Source organism: Mytilus californianus, unplaced genomic scaffold (assembly GCF_021869535.1).
Source record: "Mytilus californianus isolate M0D057914Y unplaced genomic scaffold, xbMytCali1.0.p SCAF_3, whole genome shotgun sequence".
Classification (NCBI taxonomy): domain Eukaryota; kingdom Metazoa; phylum Mollusca; class Bivalvia; order Mytilida; family Mytilidae; genus Mytilus; species Mytilus californianus.
Window position 1 is genome coordinate 24,197,970 of NW_026262679.1, and position 22,056 is coordinate 24,220,025.

Here is a 22,056-nt window from a genome sequence, read left to right on the forward strand (position 1 = left end):
GAATGTTGTATTAATATCGCTACCGCTCGGATAAAATAATCGAATATATAAATGCCCAACCCATGGTTAAATGAAAAAAATTTACAGCTGCCATGAATTATTTCTTAATTTGTTAGCTTTGAACTGGAATGAGCATATCATGATATCGTAAATATTTGGCAATAAATCAGAAAATACAAAACAAGTGTGCTTCAGGGACCAAGTATTTATAATATATCATGTTTTCGACAGGTTGTCCTCAAAATATATAAGTAAAAGATTTATAAGGTATGAATAACAATATTAGATTTTAAACACAGCAAATACATACAATTTAATATTCGTATTTATGAACAGACTGTCAAAGCTAGATGTTATGAAGTCTGACACGTTCCTGTTTGGAATAGATGCAAGAGTGCCGTTGTTTGCTTTACATGCATTAATAACTTCATATTCAGTTCCTATATCAACAATCCAATAGCAAGCTTCTGAGTTTGATATTCCATTGGGTGGACACAGGGTATATACTGTTAAAATAAGAACGAACAACAATTACAAAAAGTTCCAAGTATTCCTTTTATTTTCCAATTCAAGCAATGAAAAATATCGTAAGGCACAATTTGAGAACGGAGGAGAAAAATGAAAAAAAATCTTCTTTTGAAGCATTATTTTGACATTATGTGAAATGTTTATCATATTCACATATATATGTATTACAATGTCCTTAAATATTTGCTGTTGTCTGAGTTCTATAGGTTGAGAATACGAGGATTGCAATGGTTTTTAGCAAAACTTTTCAATAGAGTAACCTTTGACGTGGTATTCTTTTTGTTGAATAAAAGTTAATAAGTGACACTTACTACTATAATATTTCAATGGTCTGCAGTTGCACTTTGATTAAACTCTAGTTAAATTTAGTAATGAAGCTGTTAAGAAGGTTAATTTTTTTATGGTCTGACAAAATTTGAAGGTTTATAGAGGCCTTCATTTGCATTCCGAATTCATAAGATTTATGAAAGATATAAAACATATTTTGATGTCTGCAAAAATATATTTTTAATACTAATTTCGGTTCTTCATGACCACTTTCTTTGTTTAGATATTTTATTAATATGAAAGACATAATTTCATTGATCTCTAAAAAATATATTTTTAATACTAATTTCGGTTCTTCTTGACCCTTTCTTTGTTAAGATAGTGTATTAATATCATTTTCAATCATCCTTGACGAAATATTCGTTTCTGTGTGGAAAATGTTTTAAAAAATATTAATATCTCACAAAAGGGTACAACCATTTTTTTTTTTTGTCCCAATGAGAATATTCACAACGATCAAACATAATATTCTCATTTGAAAAATATGAAAGAAAAGGTAACATCCAAAATATTTTTAAAGAGAAAAATGAATTACAACTGTTAAGTCTAGATAATTCCAATGCCCAGTATATCGGCTACAGGAGACGCTTTATAGAATTAATTATTTGCATTTCCCATACGCATTTGTATACCAAAAGTCAAAACAATTCAGAATATTGCAACGTCTCGAGGGTATACTAATGTTTTAACTAATTTCATTGGCAGTTACATTTAGAATGGCTTTTTATTGGTCTACCTTATCTTAACGTTATTTGTCTTCCTATGTTACACACGAAATATGTAATGAGCTAGCATGCATATGATCTTATTAAATAGTTTAGCGAGAATATTAAGATGAAAGTTATAATTAATGTCGAAATAAATCAAAGTAGTTTTTCAAATGCAGATAAAAAAAAAAAGATTAATGCATCTAAAGCTTAAGTTCGTGCTTGCTGTGAAGACAGCCTTTTTTAGTGACTGGTTTTGGTCCGTCTAACAGCACAAAACAGGTAGTCAGACGTCAGAGCAATGTCGGACTAATAAATGATGAAAGGTTGTAAGTTTAAAAATTCTCACCTCTTTGTGTTGTCAGTGTAAGGATGTAAAACACCTACAAAGATTATAATTGATATTCAAGTTAGATCTGACTTTTTTGTATCGAAATATGATATATTCAGTGTTTGTATGATAAAAAGTAACTTACCTTTGCAGATTAATGTAGATACGTCTTTTTTATATTGCTCATGATGCTTAACATTTTGACATTTTGTGCATACACTTCATAAACCTTGCAGACCTAGGATTGTATTATTAATCCGAATAAAGAAGAAAATGTCCCAGTTACCAAATATTATGTTTTGTGAAATTGTAAAATCGGTCTGCACTCCTTTTCATATAACGTTAAACCATGCATATGTAACAATTGGAAAAGCGTCAATTTGTTCATAGTGCAATAAAAGAAAATTTATGATTGCCGATGCTGGCCACTTAAATAACTTCTTGTAAACAGATTAAAAGGGGTTTATACTCTTACTAACCCTTGCATTATTTGTTAATTACTTAAATTACTTTTAACCAGACTATGTTTGCCAAGATTCTACCCTGGGCGATGATGATGGCTGTTTAACGGTCAGTGGCAAATAAAACGCACATTCAGGACGAGAACATGTTAATTTGATAATAATATTAGCCCTGCTTTGTACTAGACCGACATGCTGAGCCGGATTTTAAACGTGCTAGTCTTAAGGTAACAGTCCGAAGGAAGACATGTCACCCTACTCGGACACATTCTTCTGACTCCGGGCCGAAAAGTTTTTGCTCTTGCTCCTAAATGACATGTGCTTAACGGAGAAGCTGCATTATCAATTTTCAGGGCCTTGGTTTGACATGGGTGGGGATCGAATGCACGACCTCCCGCACTTAATGTGAGCACGCTATCACGACACTAACGAGGCGGTTTCTACCTTGGAAGCTGCTTCCGAAACATTGAAATATATATCTCCATGTTGTTACGGTATTCCATCGTTTCCCTTAATAGTAAAGTTGATAGAGGGCTGCTGCTTGTATATTTTATTGAATAATGTTTTCCTACTGGTAAGTTGTAGTCATGTACTCGAAAGTTTTACGGACGCAATCATGTTTGGTTGATCGTTATGGAATACATGTGTTACATGATGACCACGTATATGTACACGTCGTAAACCATAAACTCGTTTATCATTAGCCTGTTATCTTTGGCGAGTTTTACAACCCCTGGGTCGATGCCATTGATAGTGGAAGTTTCGTCCCCGAGGGTATCATCAGTCCAGTAGTCAGCACTCATCTGTTGCGTTGACATGCAATATTGATTTGTTAAAAATTTGTTGAATTATTCGAAACACAAAGTTTTTCTACCCAAAGCTTTAGCCGTGTTTTGCACAACGTTTCGGAATTTTTGGTTTGCAATGATCTTCAACTTTGTATTTGAATGGTCTTCCCCGATCTTTAGTTTTCAGTGTAGTGTTTGTGGGAAGTTGTAGGTCTGTTTCGGCTTTGGTTCTATCTACCGTTTAGGAGTCATGGTCCTTGATATATTGGAAAATTGCACTTGATGTCGTTTCCATTCAATTACAGTTACTTATGAACCCTTCTACCAATTGTTTTCAAATCATAATATGTGCATGGTTACTGATGACAAATTCGATGTCAAACAGAAGTTATGGTTCTTGATAGATTGAAGAATGACATTTTCTGTCGTTTCCGTGCAAATACTTATGACCCGTTCAACCAATGCCATTTTTGCTGTTCATGAGTTATGCTCCTTAATAAATTGGAAAATATGCATAGAATGTGAGAGGTAAAAAAAAGCGTCTTTCAAAATGCAGAAAACCCGATCATTTGCTGTCAATTTGACAGCTCATTCCTTGTTTCCCATGCATGTGATTTGTTTTTGTACAGTTGGAGACTAACATTTACCTGTAGAAGCATGATATTAATATATCTTTTTTATTAATCCCCGCACCTGTCTTGCTCATAACATCCGTGTTTATATCTTTTTTTTTATTAATCCCAGCACCTGTCTTGCTCATAACATCCGGGTTTCCGGAAGAAAAAAAAACTCGCAGTATTACAAGTAACAATTGTCACATTTCTCTATAAAGCTTGAATATAGTGATTTATTTACTCAAAGTTATATTCAGAAAGAGAGAAAATGTTATTTTGATTGTGTCTGTGTATTGAACATAAAGTTGTACCCGAGAATTTTTGACGCTCAGCTGTGCAGGCTTTCGTCATGCCGGGTTTTTTTTATAGCTTACTAGAAAGTGTTGGTTTTAATCATTATTGAATGCAGTAAACGTTTACATTCTCGTCCTGTAGTCTTTGATGGATAGCCGTCTCATTGACAATCGTGTCACATCTCTTTATGTTTGTTTTTGGTACAGTCCAGAATATGCATTTGATGTTTGTCCTTGAACTTGAACCAAGGACGTTGATAATAACAACAGTAGTCTATATATGTTTGTTCTTTACCTTAAGTAACCAAACACAGAGTTCCATTAAACTGCAAAATAAATTTTAATTTACAACATTTTTTAAAATTTCTCAATAATAAAAAATGGAAAATAAATGAGTTGATTATTGAAATTCCAATAGGCTGGTAACAAGGGAAGGCAATTGTCACAACTCTTGAAATACGCTCACTCTTCATGCTCTATTATGAAAAAGATTTTAAAAACTAGATGTACTATCACTTTCGCATTAAAATTCACAAAGAAGTTAAACACGCGTATGGCAAAACAGTTTTTTTGTTTTGTTATATACGAGACTGTTTCTATATGGTCTCGATCATTTATTTTTTTTCACTACACGAGAATTAAAGAGGCTTTAGATCACACGATTTTTCATATCAGTTAAATTTGCTCTAAAAATAGTTAACATAGTCAATACTGCCAATATAGAACCGTTAATGTAATGAAATATAAAAATCCATAAAAAAGCAGAAAAGCATAACTGTATCATGCAGCTTAATGTTAAAATTTAGCCATGTTTGTATCATATTCAAATGTAAGTTTTCAACCCCCCAGAAAATAATAAATCATAAAATCGAATTTTATTACCATAAAAAGGAAATCATATCTGCGTTTGTCTTGAAATGCTACTTCTAATTAGAAAGCTGTTGTGAACATTTGCATTCAAATAAAAGCTGACAGGATAAAAAGTTTAGCTACAGTTTTCTAAATGTTCAGTTTATCATAGTATAAATGACATTCACAACGGGCGAGCGAGAATTGAATGTTAAATGAAGATATTGAATCAAAACATGCATCACGGTTTGATTAAAGTATAATAACTGGAAAGGTAGATGAACCCCAAAAAGTAATTAAAAATAAAATCTCTGATTCAATAATCTACAGAACTATGGAACACTCAATAATAAGTGATTAGTATTTTGCTTTCCAAAAAAGTGCAATTTCCTGTATGAGAGTTTGAGATTTGTAACTCAAGAATGAATTTGTCATGTTAATTGGTAACGAATATACACAAGTTTAGGTTATTACAAATAAGAGAAAGAAAAAAAGAAAAAAATCGAAAAGTATTCAGCCAATAGACACAATATACATAGAAAATTAAATTGAGTTTCTAATCAAGAAGATACCATTCCCGAGCTTTTTAACAACGCTTTTTAAACTGAATACAACAACTAACGTGGTTTCTAAATTGGGACAAGCACGTGAACATGGACCGGGTTAAATTAAACATTTTAGCACTCAACCCTGTCCCTTGTAATCATGAATTGTAATAATCTGTAGAAGAAAGCAGGAAGGATCAATCTTGATCAGTAGATTTATACAGACTTTCAATAACAAAATAAAATTAACTGTTTAGTTTTATTCAATTTATAAATAAGTGAATTAGTATTTAATCGAAAAATACCAGATGCAATGATTTAACAACAACGTTATAAAAGGCCTAAACAATGATCGTTTTAAGCTAGAAAGAAATGTTCAAAGAACAATTCTTATTCTTGTTTGCTTTATGAATAATATTACCATAAAAGCTGATTTGTATCATATTTTCACAATTACAGACCTACACTTGTGATAAAATTTTGTAAAAATTAAAATGGATTGTTCCATGTTGTGAAATTTTTTGTTGAAATAAGAATTTATGAGAAAGCTGCCAAACATTAAGATGTACAAAAGAAACCTCTTGTAATATCGAACAATTTTAATGTTTGACAATTTCTGTGAGGCCTAACTTCTGTATGTAATATCTGAGCATCATAACTATATACCTTCCTTTAAGAGGTTCATAGGCGGATCCAGGGGGGGCTAGGGGGCCCGCCCCCCCCCCCCTTTTGTGGGAAAAATTTGGTTGATTATATAGGGAATCACTGAAGCATGACTGGAGCGGGCCCCCCTTAGGTCAGTCAGCGGGCCCCCCCTTATGAAAAGTTCTGGATCCGCCACTGAGTTCATATTGAACTTGAAAATAAGTCAAGTCACAAGTTTAACCTTTCCATAAAGGTATTGAGTGCTTTTATTTTTATAAGTTAGTAAAATTTGCCCTGGCTCCTACACCCCTAAATTTTAGCACAATGATGTATTCCAATTTCTGAATTTAGTCATACAAAACAATTTTCCGATATACTTGTCTTTGAATTTTCAATATCGTAAAAAGTCAATAGATGCCCATGCATGTTAATCATTTTTGTTATTTTGATGACCCGTTGACTTTTACTGATTATCTCCTTATTATTAAAAAATAGTATAATATAAGGTTTGGCTCCTTCATCCTCCCCTTATCAACATTTAACCACTCCCCCTTTTAAAAGTTCTTTAATCAATTACTGATAAGACTACGCGAACCAAAAATGGGTTTGTGTGATTTACCTCTTTCGTTTGAACAATTCATCAAAACAAATTATACAAGTTTGATTTATCAGTAAATGTCTTTAAATTTGACACCCTTATAAAGTTCTACAATATCTAAAAATTGCTTGCGCTCTTCGATGTATTTAGGCCATTTAAGTAAAAAATGTATTTCATCTTCACTTTCTTTTTTGCAATTGTACATCTTCCAACTTCTATTTCTAGTTATTGTGCACTTAGTCGAAATTAAGTAATCTATCAATAAGAGGACAATCAAAAATAAATCAAGAACAAGATATTAGGAGGGTATAGTTAAGTCCTGGAATTGAGAAAGTAGGTAAGTCGTTATAACGAGTTAGCTAAGTTGTTATAACGTGTAAACTAAGTCGTTATAACGAGCTAGCTAAGTCGTTATAACGAGTTAGCTAAGTCGTTTTAACGAGTTTCGCTAAGTTGTTATAACGAGTTCGCTAAGTCGTTATAACAAGTCAACTAAGTCGTTATAACAAGTTAGCTTAGTCGTTATAACGAGTAAGCTAAGTTGTAATAACGAGTTACTTAGTCGTTATAACGAGTTAGGAAAGCTAAGTCGTTATAACGACTTAAAAATAAAACTAAACCTGACACTAACCTGCTTCCGTAAAGTAAACGTATCAGTGAACAGATCTATCATTTTCGAACTGTATATAGATATAAGAAGATGTGGTATGAGTGCCAATGAGACAACTCTCCATCCAAGTCAAAATTTATAAAAGTAAACCATTATAGGTCACATTACGGTCTTCAACACGGAGCCTTGGCTCACACCGAACAGTAAGCTATAAAGAGCACCAAAAAACTACTAGTGTAAAACCATTCAAACGGGAAAACCAACGGTCTAATCTATATAAAAAACGAGAAACGAGAAACACTTATGAACCACATCAACAAACGACAACTACTGAACATCAGATTCCTGACTTAGGACAGGTGCAAACAAATGCAGCGGGTTTAAACGTTTTAATGGTACCAAACCTTCACCCCTTTTCCGAAACAATAGTGTAACATCACAACATAGAAAGAAACACTATAAAATATCAACTGAAATAGCTTAACTCAATCATGCATTGATTAATTTTTAGTGTTTTAACGCCGCTTTCACTTTTATTATTGAAGATGAGTTGATCAGACTACTCGGCCACCAGGGCCCCCTGTATTATAAGTAATGACTGATCATTTGATATTAAAACCATACACATCATACACATCATACATAGGAAATAATGTAAACATTTCATTGTTTTACTTTTATAATTTGTATCTACAGATTTTATATTAATTTCGTACTGAGTATGCATGATATAATTGTCAATGAACGTTAAGCAAACACAATGATTGAAAGAATTAATTAGAGTAATTTTGTAATAACAAAATTTTGGGACCAAAATAATTCTCCTTTTCACATTCAAATTATTGAAACCTTAAAACCCAGTCAGTAAAACTCCGGATTTGTAATAATAAATCATATAATTACTTATTATACCATTGTATTGAAATACAAAACAAACATTTTTTCCCGAAAAAGACCGTGGTGTTCGGATTGAACCTTTTCGTAAGGAAAACGGTTCTTTCAACACTATGAACGGAAAGCAACTTTTGAAGATGTTAAAATATTATAATATACACCTTATTCTGTTTGTGTGCAGCGAAACGATTTGAAATCATTGTATTAAAACACAAAAAGAAAGAGGTCTAAATAGGCCATGCTGATTAAAAGTAAAATGACCAATTCTATTGAATGGTTAATAGTTGTGTATTCTATTGAATGATTAATAGTTGTGTATTCTGTTAAATGTATTTCTGTCAGTGTGCATACTGGAAACCATCTTCACCGAAAAGCAGTCTATCCGAAACAGGATTTAAGACGATTCGATAAGTTACTGGGCAAGCTCTACTATATCTAACTAATTTTGCTGGCAAATAGAGCATGTGGAACTGCATATGAATATTCAAACAATTATATACATATTCTAGTAAATAACTTTGATACTTTCCGAGAAAAATTATAAATATTTCATAAATTAAAAATATCATCGTATAGAATGAATGCAAATATCGCGAAATAAGTTCAATTTTAAACTTAATCATTGAAGTGTATGTATAGTGTCTAAAAACATTGAAAAATGTTTAGATGCACGTCACTCTTACTTCTAGCATTCCGGCAGTTTTTTCAACACTGTACACAAGATTCAACTTATACTAAAAAAAGAATTCGGTGACTCTCTATAAATCTATCAATAAAACGGAAATTTCATTGGCAAAGATAGATATAATTTTTAAGGATGATTCGTTGACATTGCATGTAGTAATTTAAAGTCAAATCAATTATAACTTTTTTGACGATATTATATATATAACACATAGTTGAGAGGGTGATAGAGCAGATTGTTACCCCGAGAAAACATTGTCAACTGAGGCGAAGCCAAGGTTGACAATGTCTTTTCGAGGGGTAACAATCTGCTCTATCACCCTCTCAGATATGTGTTATTTAATTTATTATACTGAATGTTCTGTTATTACTGTCGATTAAATTTCAAATTCAAAGTAATAAACTATGACGTCTTGTACAAAACAACCATCCGTATTTAATAAAGCGCACACTTGATCAAGCGTCTCCGTGAAGGGTAATAGAGTATTTGCCGTAGGATATATCGGATATAGTCGTATTTAATAAAGCGCACACTTGATCAAGCGTCTCCATGAAGGGTAATATAGAGTATTTGCCATAGGATAGAGTCGTATTTAATAATGCGCACACTTGATCAAGCGTCTCCGTGAAGGGTAATAGAGTAAATTAACACCCTCGTGTTAGCCAATCAAAATATGGCATTTTTACGTGAAGTATAATAAAACGATTATTCTATACATTTGTACTAAAGTTTGTCGATTTTTTTTAAAGTTAAAATATAAAATCAAATCAAATCAAATATTTTATTGTCGTATAAACTTTACACTTTGTGACCAACATGTATTAACACAATAAACATATATACATACATATCAAACAAACACAATAAAAACAGCATTAAAATTTATCTGTTAAGAGTCCCCTGCCCTCAGTTCTAATGACTTTTTTCAAGAAGGATCCTAACTTATTTGTTTGTAAAGGTGTTGATGGATTAAGTAAATAATGAATTTTTTCTTCTTCATTTAAATTATTAAAGTTATTATTTTCAGTACATATGTGTTCAAAAAGGTATTTCTTAGTGTTTTATTATAATCACAATAGAGTAAAAAATGTTTCTCATCCTCTAGTATTTTATATTTATGACAAAAACGTTCCTCTCTTGGAATTTTAAAATATCTCCCCTTTTCAATTAAGAGGGAGTGATCACTTAGTCTAAATTTAGTGATCAATCTCCTTATCTGAAAATTAGATATATTTAGATAAGATTCTAGTTTGCAATCTTTTTTAAGTTTTTTATATAGATAAAATTTACTTTTATCATCAATGTTTTCAAATTTAGTTTCAATTAAATCTTCATATCTATTTTTCATTTTTAACTTTATATCGTTTTTTATTTTATTTACATCTTTTATGTCCTTACAATTAGAAAGAATATTAAGGTCAATATTAGTCTCTTCAACAATTTTTTTTTGCATATGTATACCATGAATAGGCAATCTTCCTAATTCAACTCTTGCTCCTAAATTGGATGCATTTTTTCTTATTCCTAGAGTAGGTTTACAAAATTTAAGATAAAATTGAGAATGGATGCATATTTTCAATAGGGGTTTTGTCTGTAAAATCAAGTTGATTATTTTGTTTTCCTGAAGATAAGGCTCTGTTTTTGGCTCTATGAAAAGAAATATATGTATCCAAATATGTTACTTCTGAATTATTATAGGTCATAATTGGTTTTACTAAAGAATCAAAAAGATTATTTGCTACTTTTATAGGTAGATTATTCAATGATTTAGTATAGGATTTTATTGCAAAAAATACTTTTTTTGTCTTTTTTGTCAGCTCTAAAGTACTTTGTGATAGATTTCCATTACATTTTATCAACATTCCCAAAAATGAATATTCTGATACGCTCTCTATGGCTTCATTCTCATAGTAAATATGTGATGTTTCACCATTTTGTTTGGACTGACTGAAAATCATGGATTTTGTTTTGTTTGTATTTAAAGAGAGTTGCCATTTGTTGCAATATAATTTAACATTATTTAAATTGTTTTGAAGACCCTCTTTCGATTCTGACAGGATCAAAAGATCATCCGCAAAGTATGCATCCCACCTTACTATTCATAAGCTTAAGGGGACTTGAATCATTTCCCTCAAAATTTTTTACAATATCATTTATGAAGACATTAAATAAAGTGGGGTTCAGGGTGTCTCCTTGTTTAACCCCTCTAGCAATATTAAAACATTTTGATACATAATCTTTGTATTTCAAAGATGATTTAGTATTTAAGTATTGTTGTTTTATAACTCTGTAAAAAGACCTGCCAACTCCCATTTTGCATAATTTATAAAGTAAAGCAGTTCTCTATACTGAATCAAACGCCTTTTTCAGATCTATAAAGCAGGCATAAATCTTATTTTTCTCTTTATGTAGATATTTATTAATCAAGGACTTCAATAAAAAGATGCTATCAGCTGTTCTGTGATTTTCTCTGAAACCAAACTGACAATCACTTAATTGTTTGTCAACAATCTTGATTAGCCTATTATTCAATATGGCATTACAAATTTTTGGAAGATTACTTATAAGAGAAATTTCTCTATAATTATTAGGGTCTAACTTGTCACCTTTTTTATGTAAAGGGATCATGAAAGATAATTTCCATGAATCTGGTTATTACCTGTCTTTAAAATCAAATTAAAAACTTTTACAATAGAATTAATTATCACAGGTTGTGAATGTTTGAGTATTTCATTCACAATTCTATCTGGACCTGCTGATTTGTTTACTTTAAGGTTTGAAATGACCAGTTTTACCTCAGCAAATGTAATTGGTGCATCAGTTTCCATATTCAATTCAATATTATCCTCTAGAATGTTTAATTCACGTTCCAGTTTATTTACAAAGGGTTTATCATATGATGCTGGTGTACCCTGATCCTGAAAATGTTTTATGATTTTATTTGCATTCATTAAAATTTCAGGAATATCTTCTTCAATATGTGGTTTCTTTTTTATTGCCTTTAGAACATTCCAATATTCTTTTGGATTATTTTTAAAATTATCTGAAAGTGATTTATAAAGTTTTTGGTGATATTCAAATTTTTTTATTGTACTTATATGTAATATAAGTACTGTTTATACAAACAGCCTTTCCAGCTTACACTTAATAATTAATGTGATAATAAAGATGCTGACATTCTGGATACATTTAATTAACATACACAGACCACTTGTTATATCTTGAGGTTAATTTCCCTGGCATTTGACACTTTGAAGTTACAACTGGAATCTCACTAGGAGGCACTATAATCTTTTCTTAATCAGATACATGTCATAAATAATCACTGATGGTGAGGAAATGCAGATTATGATACCAGATCTTATAAAAATTAATTACACAACAATTAGTATACTATCTGAAGGTCAGTGAGGTCAGTCTCCTCCCACTGTATAATTGATGTACCCTATCTGTGTGTAAGGCCATATGCATGGTCTTTGTATAATCAGTTGCTTGGTTCATAGCAGTCTTGACTAGTTGATATAGTTTTACAGTGCTATTATTTAATTTACCGCCCACCATCCACCTTCCTAACACCTTCAATAATGTTTCATGACAAGGGAAACATCACAGCTTTTACTAGTGATATATATTTTATTTTATTAATTTGAATTCCTTGATGGAATTTTATCACTGGTTATTTCTAAAATTTCATTCATCCCCAAGCATTTCGGGGACAAATTTTATCAAATTTATTCCAGCGCCAGTTTGATAGACCCCTGCTACTCTACTAGCACATGGGCTATCCCCATGCAGACCTTGCACACCCCGGCTGCAGATGAGACGCCAAGTCTCATCACCTAAGTGGAGAACCCTCGCTTCACATTCCCCGGCTGGCGTATTGTCGGGCAGGCAGGTTCTTCCTCACACTGGAGGTTGCAAGCTGACTTGCTCAGGCAGGAACTCAAAATTGTCTTGTATGCTGAGTGTTTCTCTAGGGCCAAAACCAGATTGATTAATTGTTTTTTATAATAAAATTATTATTCATTCTAAAATATCTTTCTGCTTTAAGCCAGTATGATTTTGCTAAGACTATGTTTTTGGTTTACACACAGATACCCCTTATGTTACATTTGGTATTGTTTTTGGAGCTGGTATTTGCTCAATTACATGGATGAGATCTGGACTTTAATAATTGAGATTTGCTCTATTAGGAGAGTTTTACTTTAATTAAGTGTGGGTTGTCAGGACTTGCTCATCAATACACACAAAACATAACTCTACCTGAAAAATTACATCTGTTAAAATATAGGTTGATGGGATCATAAACATTTCATTTTATCAATGGAAGGCTTGCATATTGATACCTTGATCTTTGGAAAAGGTAAATAAAAATATGTCTCAAGAAATTTAGTAAGCCTGCCTCTGGTGACTTGGAATGTTTTGATCACTGACACTAGAGGCATAAACAAGGAGTATTTGCAGACCACTCTAACAACTTCACAAGAATTCAAGACAACCTCATACTAAAAAGTACAGAAACAATATTTCACTTTATGAGACTATAAATATACAACATTAGACTGGAGAAAAAATAAAAATATGAGACTACAGAAAAGAATTACAATATGAGACAACAGAATACAAATTTGGTTGTTTGTATAAACTGTTTAATCATTTTTTTTTTAGTTTTTTACATAATTCAAAATATTTAGGTTTTAAACTTTTGTCATTTAAGTTATTCTTGATTTTATTTCCTATATAGTTTATTTGTCTTTTTGTTTCATATACTGTATTATCTGACCATACTTGTTTAATTTTTTTCTTTTTCTTTTTAGTTGGTTTAGATATGCCTTTACATGTTTTTTCTGCAAAATTTAAAAAAAAATTTGTTAGTTTTTCAGTTGCACCATCAACGCCTAGTTTATTGCTATCAAAATGTTGCATCTCTAAATCTAAAATTTCCTTTCTAACATTTTCTGTTGATCAATTAATTTTTACATCTCGTACACATGTACCAATGAATTTAGAATTAGGATAAAACATAGATTGCATGGTGCGTGTTAAAATCAAGATACGGCACGGAACAAGTTGAAAAATCTAGCGGGAAAGAATGGATGTCACACATGTATTTTTTCAAAATTCATATGTAGTCCCACATGCATTAGTTGCATGCAAAATTTGATAACAATCCGTGTATGGTGGATTTTATATTGACTTATAATTCTTATTTCTGTAAGTTTTTACATCTCGTACATATGTACCAGTGAATTTAGAATTAGGATAAAACATAGATTGCATGGTGCGTGTTAAAATCAAGAAACGGCACGGAACATGTTGAAAGATCTCAGATCTTGCAATTACAACGATTTGATATATCCTTTTGCCAACTTCCCGTTTCTGGATAGTATATAAAACTCTCTCCTAACCTATGCTGATAATATATAATAAGATGGAGATATGGTGTGATTGCAAATGAGACAAATATCCACGAAGACCAAAAAGACAAAAATGTAAACAATTACAGTTAACGGAATGACATTCAACGATGATCAATAAATGACCTAGTATTACAAAATGTGAAACAATTCAAAAGTAAAAAAACTTGAACAGCGGTCTGATGATCAACAACAATTAAAGAACACATGCAGCAACAAAAGTATTTTTGGCAAGACTACATATCATTTATTTTCGTTTTTATAGAAGTACATTGTGTTTAAATTTGATGTATCTTAGTAGTGACGAAAATACAAAATGATTTTAAGTGGAAGGTTTTTGAGCCGTTTTATGTAAATATAATCGCCGTTGTATCTTCACAAGTGTGTATCTTAAAGCTGCCTGTACCAAATATGGAATACGATGAAAGTTTGCTGGACAGTACTAGTTAAAAAAAGTATTAAAACTTACGAGATTCTCAGTGTGGCTCACTTTCATTTCTTTGATTGACGTACAACTGCCATTTTCATTCCTTTGTGTAATAAGAAAATGAGTAAATAGTGGATTTTTTTTTAAAGAACATAACAATAATAATCTTTATTCTCATAAACCATGATCGGAACCATAACTTAATGGAACGATAATTAATATAACTGCAACATTTTCAATTTTAATTAAGAAGTTTTTGATTTGCAATATCAAGTGTGTCTGTAGCTAAAGATTATACAGCATTACCACCATTTCTCGTTTTCCGTGTCACCATGGTTTATGACTTTTTAGAGCAAAAGCTTATGTTGCTTGTATACTTTGCAATTGATTATTTTACTATCTCTGTTTTTTGTTTTTTTTGTTTTTTTTTTGTGTCTTACCAGGTTTAATAGTTTGATATAGTTGACAAGAACGCAATAGATCAAGGATTATAAAAATAAAGTCAAATGATAGCACATTACCCAAAATTCCTCGGAAGAAAATTTTTAAATCCTTTTCGAAAACCTTCAGTTAATTACTGATTGCTACAGAAGTGTTAAAACAAGAAAATCCATCACCTGGTATTAATATCAGTAGAACCATATCAACTGCTGCAATGACTCATGTGGTCAACGGAAGTACGAAGTTTGATTTTTGTTTATCTTGCAATTTGCTTATGCCTTCAAAATTCTTATTATTTTTAAGGAAAACAACAAAACTACCAAATGTCCTCATTTTGAGATACTTGAACAACAGCCTTATCCAGAAAGAAAACTTGCTACAACATATCATGCATCGTCGAAAAGATGTTAATGTAAGCAAAATCTGTTTTTGTATGGCTGTTGTTCACAGTTAGTTTTACCCAAAACTATTTTAAAAATATCACTATTTGAAATTTAATATATTAATGTTGGCATGATAATGACGCCACATTAGTACTGACATCTCACGTAAGATTTCCGTACGAAAGTGATCAAAATATATCATCCTATTTCTTTATTAATAAAATTAAAATAAATCTTGTAAGGACTCTTTTTTGCAATATCAGAGGCGTACTTATGGCTTTGTATTCTCAATCATCACACATATATTTTCACTACAGAAACGCCAATGATCTTAGTCCATACAGTATAAAGCAGGATCAGAATAAAATAACGAAGACGCGTTGCGGGTATCAGACGAAGAAGATGTTTTCGGCACCGACCATTCGTCTTTTGTATAGAGAGTGGGTGGATTTTTTTTCACATGACAAACATTTTTTTCAATACATTTACAGAACAAACATTTTAAATGTCTATGTTGTTTTTTTTTTTTAAATTTTTTTACTAATTTTCAATAGAAACAAAGTATGTGTTCCTACACTCTCCTTCTTGTAAGAAATTACTTTTATAACAAATTAAGAATCAAACAATTTATTAAAAAAAAATGCCTCAAAAATGGATGCGCAGGGCTTAAAGCATGGTACTGAAAGTGTTGTCAATACTACGTTCGAGGTGGTTAATTCTTTATACAGTTGCACCAATTAAAACAAACAGAGGAATACTACAGTTTTAAATTAAATATAGCTACACAGCATGGGCTACTTGCATTTTTTTTTATTTCATGTTGTTCAGTCTTTAATTTTTTATTTCATGTTGTTCAGTCTTTAGTTTTTTATTTCATGTTGTTCAGTCTTTAGTTTTTTATGTAGTGTTGTTCAGTCTTTAGTTTTTTATGTAGTGTTTTGTAGATTATTGTTTGTCTTTTCGTCGTTTTTTCTATGTTTTTTTTCAGTTTTTCTTTGTTTTATTCTCCCTTTGGTATCTTCTGCCTCATTTTTCACAAACTATAATGATTTCACAATTTATTGATTTTTATTATAAAACAAGGAATGCAAACTTGATTACAACTATAGTTATTTACATCCCATGCTTTGGTCTCTTGTTGGATAGTGTCTCATGGAAAATCGTACCACATACCCTCATTTTCATATTGATAGTTTTTCGACTTTCACTGAGATATATAGGGGACATAACTTCAAAGAAATGGTTCAATGCCATCTCAGCTAAACAATCAAATGCATCTTTGTTAAGATAACAAAGCTAATGATTTCGTATGAAGTGGGCACAATTTTCGAGAGGGTTGTATAACAATTTCAATATACTAAATGACCAAAGGAGAAATGAAGTAGCATACATAAGAGAAGCTGCATCACGAATAAAACCCCATAACCGTTAAGTAGAAAAGCGTACACCTGAAGCACGGGAAACTTTTTTACGGCATCCAAGCAGCACAAGAGGCAAACTGTTAATATAATGGAAAAGAAAAGATCACTGCGCGCACATGAAAACACCGAAAGCAAACTTATACAAGGATTAATTTATGATTTCAAAACTAATTTATTTGTCGATAGATCGCTTCTTGATTATTATTCCCGGTTTTTATTCTCGATGTAGTCGATGTTTTGGCACTAAATAGTTAAATTATTTTCCTGATGTTCTTCTATGTTTTTTATTTATCTATTTGTTTTTAACTTATAGCAATATTTCGACTTCAATCTGACAATTTTTAACCTATTTGTGTTGTCCTCCACTAACCATGAGACATGCTACTACTATTTAAATGAGTTTGCGATTCGTTATTAAAATAAATACCATTCTTATTTTTAGGAGCACATCTGAATTCTTAGTAGGCTAACAACACGCGTTCAATTTGTAAATTAATTGAGTTCATGTATATCGTAGTTGCAGGATAAATTGCAATTTAAAATGCATCAAACACAGTAAAAATTGGTATTGTACAAACTACACAAGCCATTAAAGAGTCAGATCAATTGCTTCATTGAAAATCACAATATCTTCAAAAGCTTGTTTAAGAAACAATTTTTAATTACAGTCATATAGATTTCTCATTTACATACATAGGTAATCTTGTTCTACCATGACATTCATAGTTTGTCAAACGGAATCGATATGAAACTTTAAAGCTACAATGATGAAAGAAAGCTGACAGAAAAAATATGAAATCGTTTCTTTTCCAACTTGAAATAAAGTTGATTTTGACACAAATTCGAATCTGCCCTTCGTTTCCTCTCGTATAAATTACAATTGTAGCAACTTATAAAAAATAATCAATGCACATAAGACTCTGAAATTTAGAACTGCAATGTTATAAAGGAAACTACTCAATACGCAGAAATGGTAAAATCCATCCTTTGCTATGACAAACCCCTAAAAATAGATGCACAACGAAGAAGTACTAGATTTTATTTAATTCCGATTTATTTTAAGCATATTTTTTTAACAAAATAAGGGTTCCCAAGAACTTAATATTTATCGCTACGGAACTTAATATTTTTCACTATAATTATATCTTACATTTATCACCAGGAATCTACATTTATCTCCAGTGACCTTCTATTATCACTAAAGATCTTACATGTATCATCGGTGATCTTACATTGATCAACAGAAATTTACAGTTATCACCAGTGACCTGGTATCTTACATTGCTAAAAAAGGATCTCAAATTTAGCACCAGGGATCGCACTTTTATCACAAGGAATAACATTTAACCACCGGAACCTTATACTGATTACCAATTATTTGTATTTATCAATAGGAATCTTATCTTTATAACATTAACCACCGCGGATATTACATTTATCGCCGATGATATTACATGTATCGCCGATGATATTACATTTATCGCCGATGATATTACATTTATCACCACGGATATTACAATTATCTCTTGGAATCCACGGTTATCACCAGGAACCTTATATTTACAACTACGTATACGGATCTTACATTCATCACAACGAAGGTCCCTATTTTTCATAAAAAAAAAACTTACTAATAATATTCAATTATTTGTTAGGTATATTTTTTTTTTATAAAGAACATGGGACAAACAACGGTGAATATGAGGAGATGTGGTGTGTGTGTAGGGGGTAGCAATCTAACGACACAAAAACATAATGACTTCTCAGCACAGTTTTTTTTCTCTTCTTATATTATATGATATGAGAAACCTTTCATACCAGATAGTATACTGGAATTATTTTCTAGTTTTCATCTGTAACAGTTAATTAAAAAAAAAACTTTGTTCTTTAACCAATAACAATGAGAGAAGAAATTAGTTAGAATGAATTGATAAGATAGGACACCATCATAGATACGACCATAATAAAGTACATATCTTGTAATAAATAAAAACAATGACAAAATCAGTATTTATAGTCACGGTATGTTAACATGACAAGTATTCATCATATTTTTTGTCTTTCATCTGCACGAATAAAAAAGTCGCTTAAAATGCAATTTTGGCATTAAATAACGGAGAGCTGCTCTAAATCTGCCACATATAGTCATTACAAACAATTTTACTTAATGTTTTGTATTCTTGTCTTTAATTATTATATTGCTGAGGTAAATAACAAAAAAAAATATATTTTTTTCATTATAGAAAACTGTTTTGAAGCATTATGTGTTGCCTTGTATACATTCAATTCGTAATCATTCTTTTCCTGATAAATAAAAACGATAGAAAAGTATAAACTTACCTGAAATTGAGTTGGAGATAACATGATCAATGATACATGCTATCACACCTGAAAATTAACAGTACTGCAGTCTTATTTGTCGCAGTATTATTTTATTGGATAGGCATTAAAACATATCACTACATAGAACGCGGACCTAATCGGAAACACCCGCTGATATTCAATTAGTAACTGTGCGACTTATATTTCAAACTTAATCAACGCTTGATAATAATTGTAGAAAAGCAACATCATCTATCATGGAAAAGAATGAATCAAAGTCAAAAATGACAATTATCAATCAATAAAACTGAAGACTTTTGTTATTAGCCGGTAGTTTTAACAATAAATATCTTAAATTTGTGTTGTGGTGATGGTTTTAAACGGAAGTCAAATGACTTAAATTAATGGTAATCCTAATTTCACAACAATCAGCCAGGTTTCTTAAATGTGCTTTTGCATGTTTTCTGTTCCAGATGGAAAAACTTATTGTAAAAATAGCAGTAGAAATGAAATTTTGATGAATATTGTTTATCGGATACAATAAAGTGTCATACAAGCAACATGAAATATATATCTAAATCACATTGAGTCTTGTCAGCTAAAAAAGCGAGAGAAAAATTACAGTTGTATATGTTGACTAAATCAATGGAATGTTGCATGAACATAGGAGAAACATGTCTGTCTGAAATGCAAACTTCGAAATTATTGTTTTGACACCTGATAACTTGATTGATTGATTTCACTTTAAAGTTGATTCTTCAAGATTTCCTACACCTTGGTCATATGGAATAGAGGTAAAAGATTCATTATAAAATGCAATTTATTACAGCTTGAGCTTGTTCTCACAGGTAAGTATACTAATCATACTTACCAGGCTTTAAATTGTGTACGCCAGACGCGCGTTTCGTCTACATGAGACTCACCATATCGCTCGAATAAAAAAAGTTAAAAAGGCCTAATAAAGTACGAAGTCGAAGAGCATTGGGAACCCGAAATTCTGAAAGGTTTTTGCTAAAAACAGCTACGGTAATCTATTCATTGGGTAAAAATAAAATCCATAGTATTGGGAAAATTCAAAGTTAATTCTCGAGGGTATAATCAACTCAGAAATCGGTTTTTTGTTTATCGATATGAGCCTTGTCAATACTCCTGCTGGCGGGCTGTTTTTATACCCGCGTGTATCATCAACTCAGTAGTCAGTGTTTCTCTTATCGATATGATTTCAAAATAGCATATTTTTTTTGAAATCTTCGTTGATAAATAAAGAAATTGTAAAGAAACTTGGGTTCCAACTCCCTCAGTCAAAGTTGATCTTTGATGGATTTGGCTATTCTTTTGGGATCCTTTTTGGTCATATAAATCTTCAAATGTAAGTACTTATACATCTTTAGCTTTCAAATTTTGAGTGTGAGCGTTCCTAATGAAGGTAAATAAAAACAAACGCTGCGTAACAAAATTGATAGAAACACTCTGAATTCACTACCAAGAAAGAAAAAAAAATAAAATTCAAGAACAAAGTTGCACAAGTAAGTACCCTATACACATAACTTTTATGTCATGTCTGGTTTTAATTCGTTCATCATTCTCAAAAAGACCTTTAAAGACCAGAACATTCATGTAAAGTAACCTCTGTGGACTCGGGGAAAAATATACCAATTTACAAGATAAAAAGGATGTTGCATGCAAATGCTGATATCCGTTTCTCAGCATTTGCATGCAACAAATCCAATGTTTGCCAAGACATGTTTCTCAAAAAGTATTGTTTAGCCAGATGAGTAATGAGGATCCCTGTGCTTCAAGTTTTATATTTTCACGACTTTTCTGACATGTTATAACGACTTAGCTGACTCGTTAACACGGCTAAGCTTACCACGTCTTAATAAATCGTAATTACGACTAAGCTTACTCGTTATCACGACTTAAGTAAATCTGTTATACCACGTGGCGGTCTAGTCGTAATAACGAGTTAGATTATTCGTTATAATGAGTTAGATAATTCGTTATAATGTATGGAACGCCATGACTGCCTTATGCCGTTGATGATCATCATTATATGCAGTGGTAGTGGTCACAGCATTATATGCAGTCGTGAAAGCATTATATGCAGTGGTCAAAACATTATATGCAGTGGTTACAACATTATACGTGTTTTGTTGGTGAAGGTGATGATCAGTGATAGTGATGATGATGATTGATGATAGTGATGGTGTAGGTTCAAATTCGGTAAACTTCGTAATTTTTTTTATCGGAAATTGCCGAATCCAGTCATAATTGATAATGCCCCGCAAACAAAATGAAACAGTAATTGAAGTCATATAATTTAGGCAATTCGATTGAAAACTTTATCAGAGAAAAAATAACGCCTGCTATTGTCTGCAAATTGGACAGACATAATTTTATAAATTTAGGGGTAGTTAATTCCGAGGAAATGATGAAACTAAGAGTTGACTGCATTAACTAGTTCTGTTCGTCTTAAGAAATACGCACGGCATAATGTAAGTAAAATAATGATTAACAAAAAAGAAATGTCAAAGGACAGTTTGTATACTATCTGGCTCGAGTTCATTTCCTACTGAAGAACTATTGCTAGGTGCCACTTTTATAGTCGATATTCAGTTTAAATGGCATCAATACATTTTGAATAAAATAGTCAGCTGTCTTTAAGACCTTAATCCCATATCTCGCCAGCTTACATATGTCATGATAGAGCCATTATTTGGCTTTGATTTTCAGAATTATGCATTTTTACATGATTTAGTAGCTAACAGAT

At 31.5% G+C, this 22,056-nt stretch overlaps 1 protein-coding gene across 4 annotated transcripts in view; it reads right to left on the minus strand.

Annotated features, from left to right (window-relative positions):
• Positions 1 to 22,056, minus strand: part of LOC127734182 (uncharacterized) — a 38,252-nt gene that overhangs the window by 12,654 nt on the left and 3,542 nt on the right. For 2 of the 4 annotated variants that reach the window (XM_052243906.1, XM_052243910.1), the window contains exons 2-4: positions 14,762 to 14,822; positions 1,912 to 1,945; positions 311 to 506 (exon numbers count right to left, since the gene is read on the minus strand). In XM_052243906.1, the coding sequence (XP_052099866.1) occupies positions 311 to 506; positions 1,912 to 1,945; positions 14,762 to 14,822 (291 nt within the window). Of the gene's footprint in view, positions 1 to 310; positions 507 to 1,911; positions 1,946 to 4,344; positions 4,376 to 14,761; positions 14,823 to 19,304; positions 19,353 to 22,056 lie in introns of all 4 variants that reach the window. The other 2 variants (XM_052243907.1, XM_052243909.1) reach the window with 2 other exon arrangements.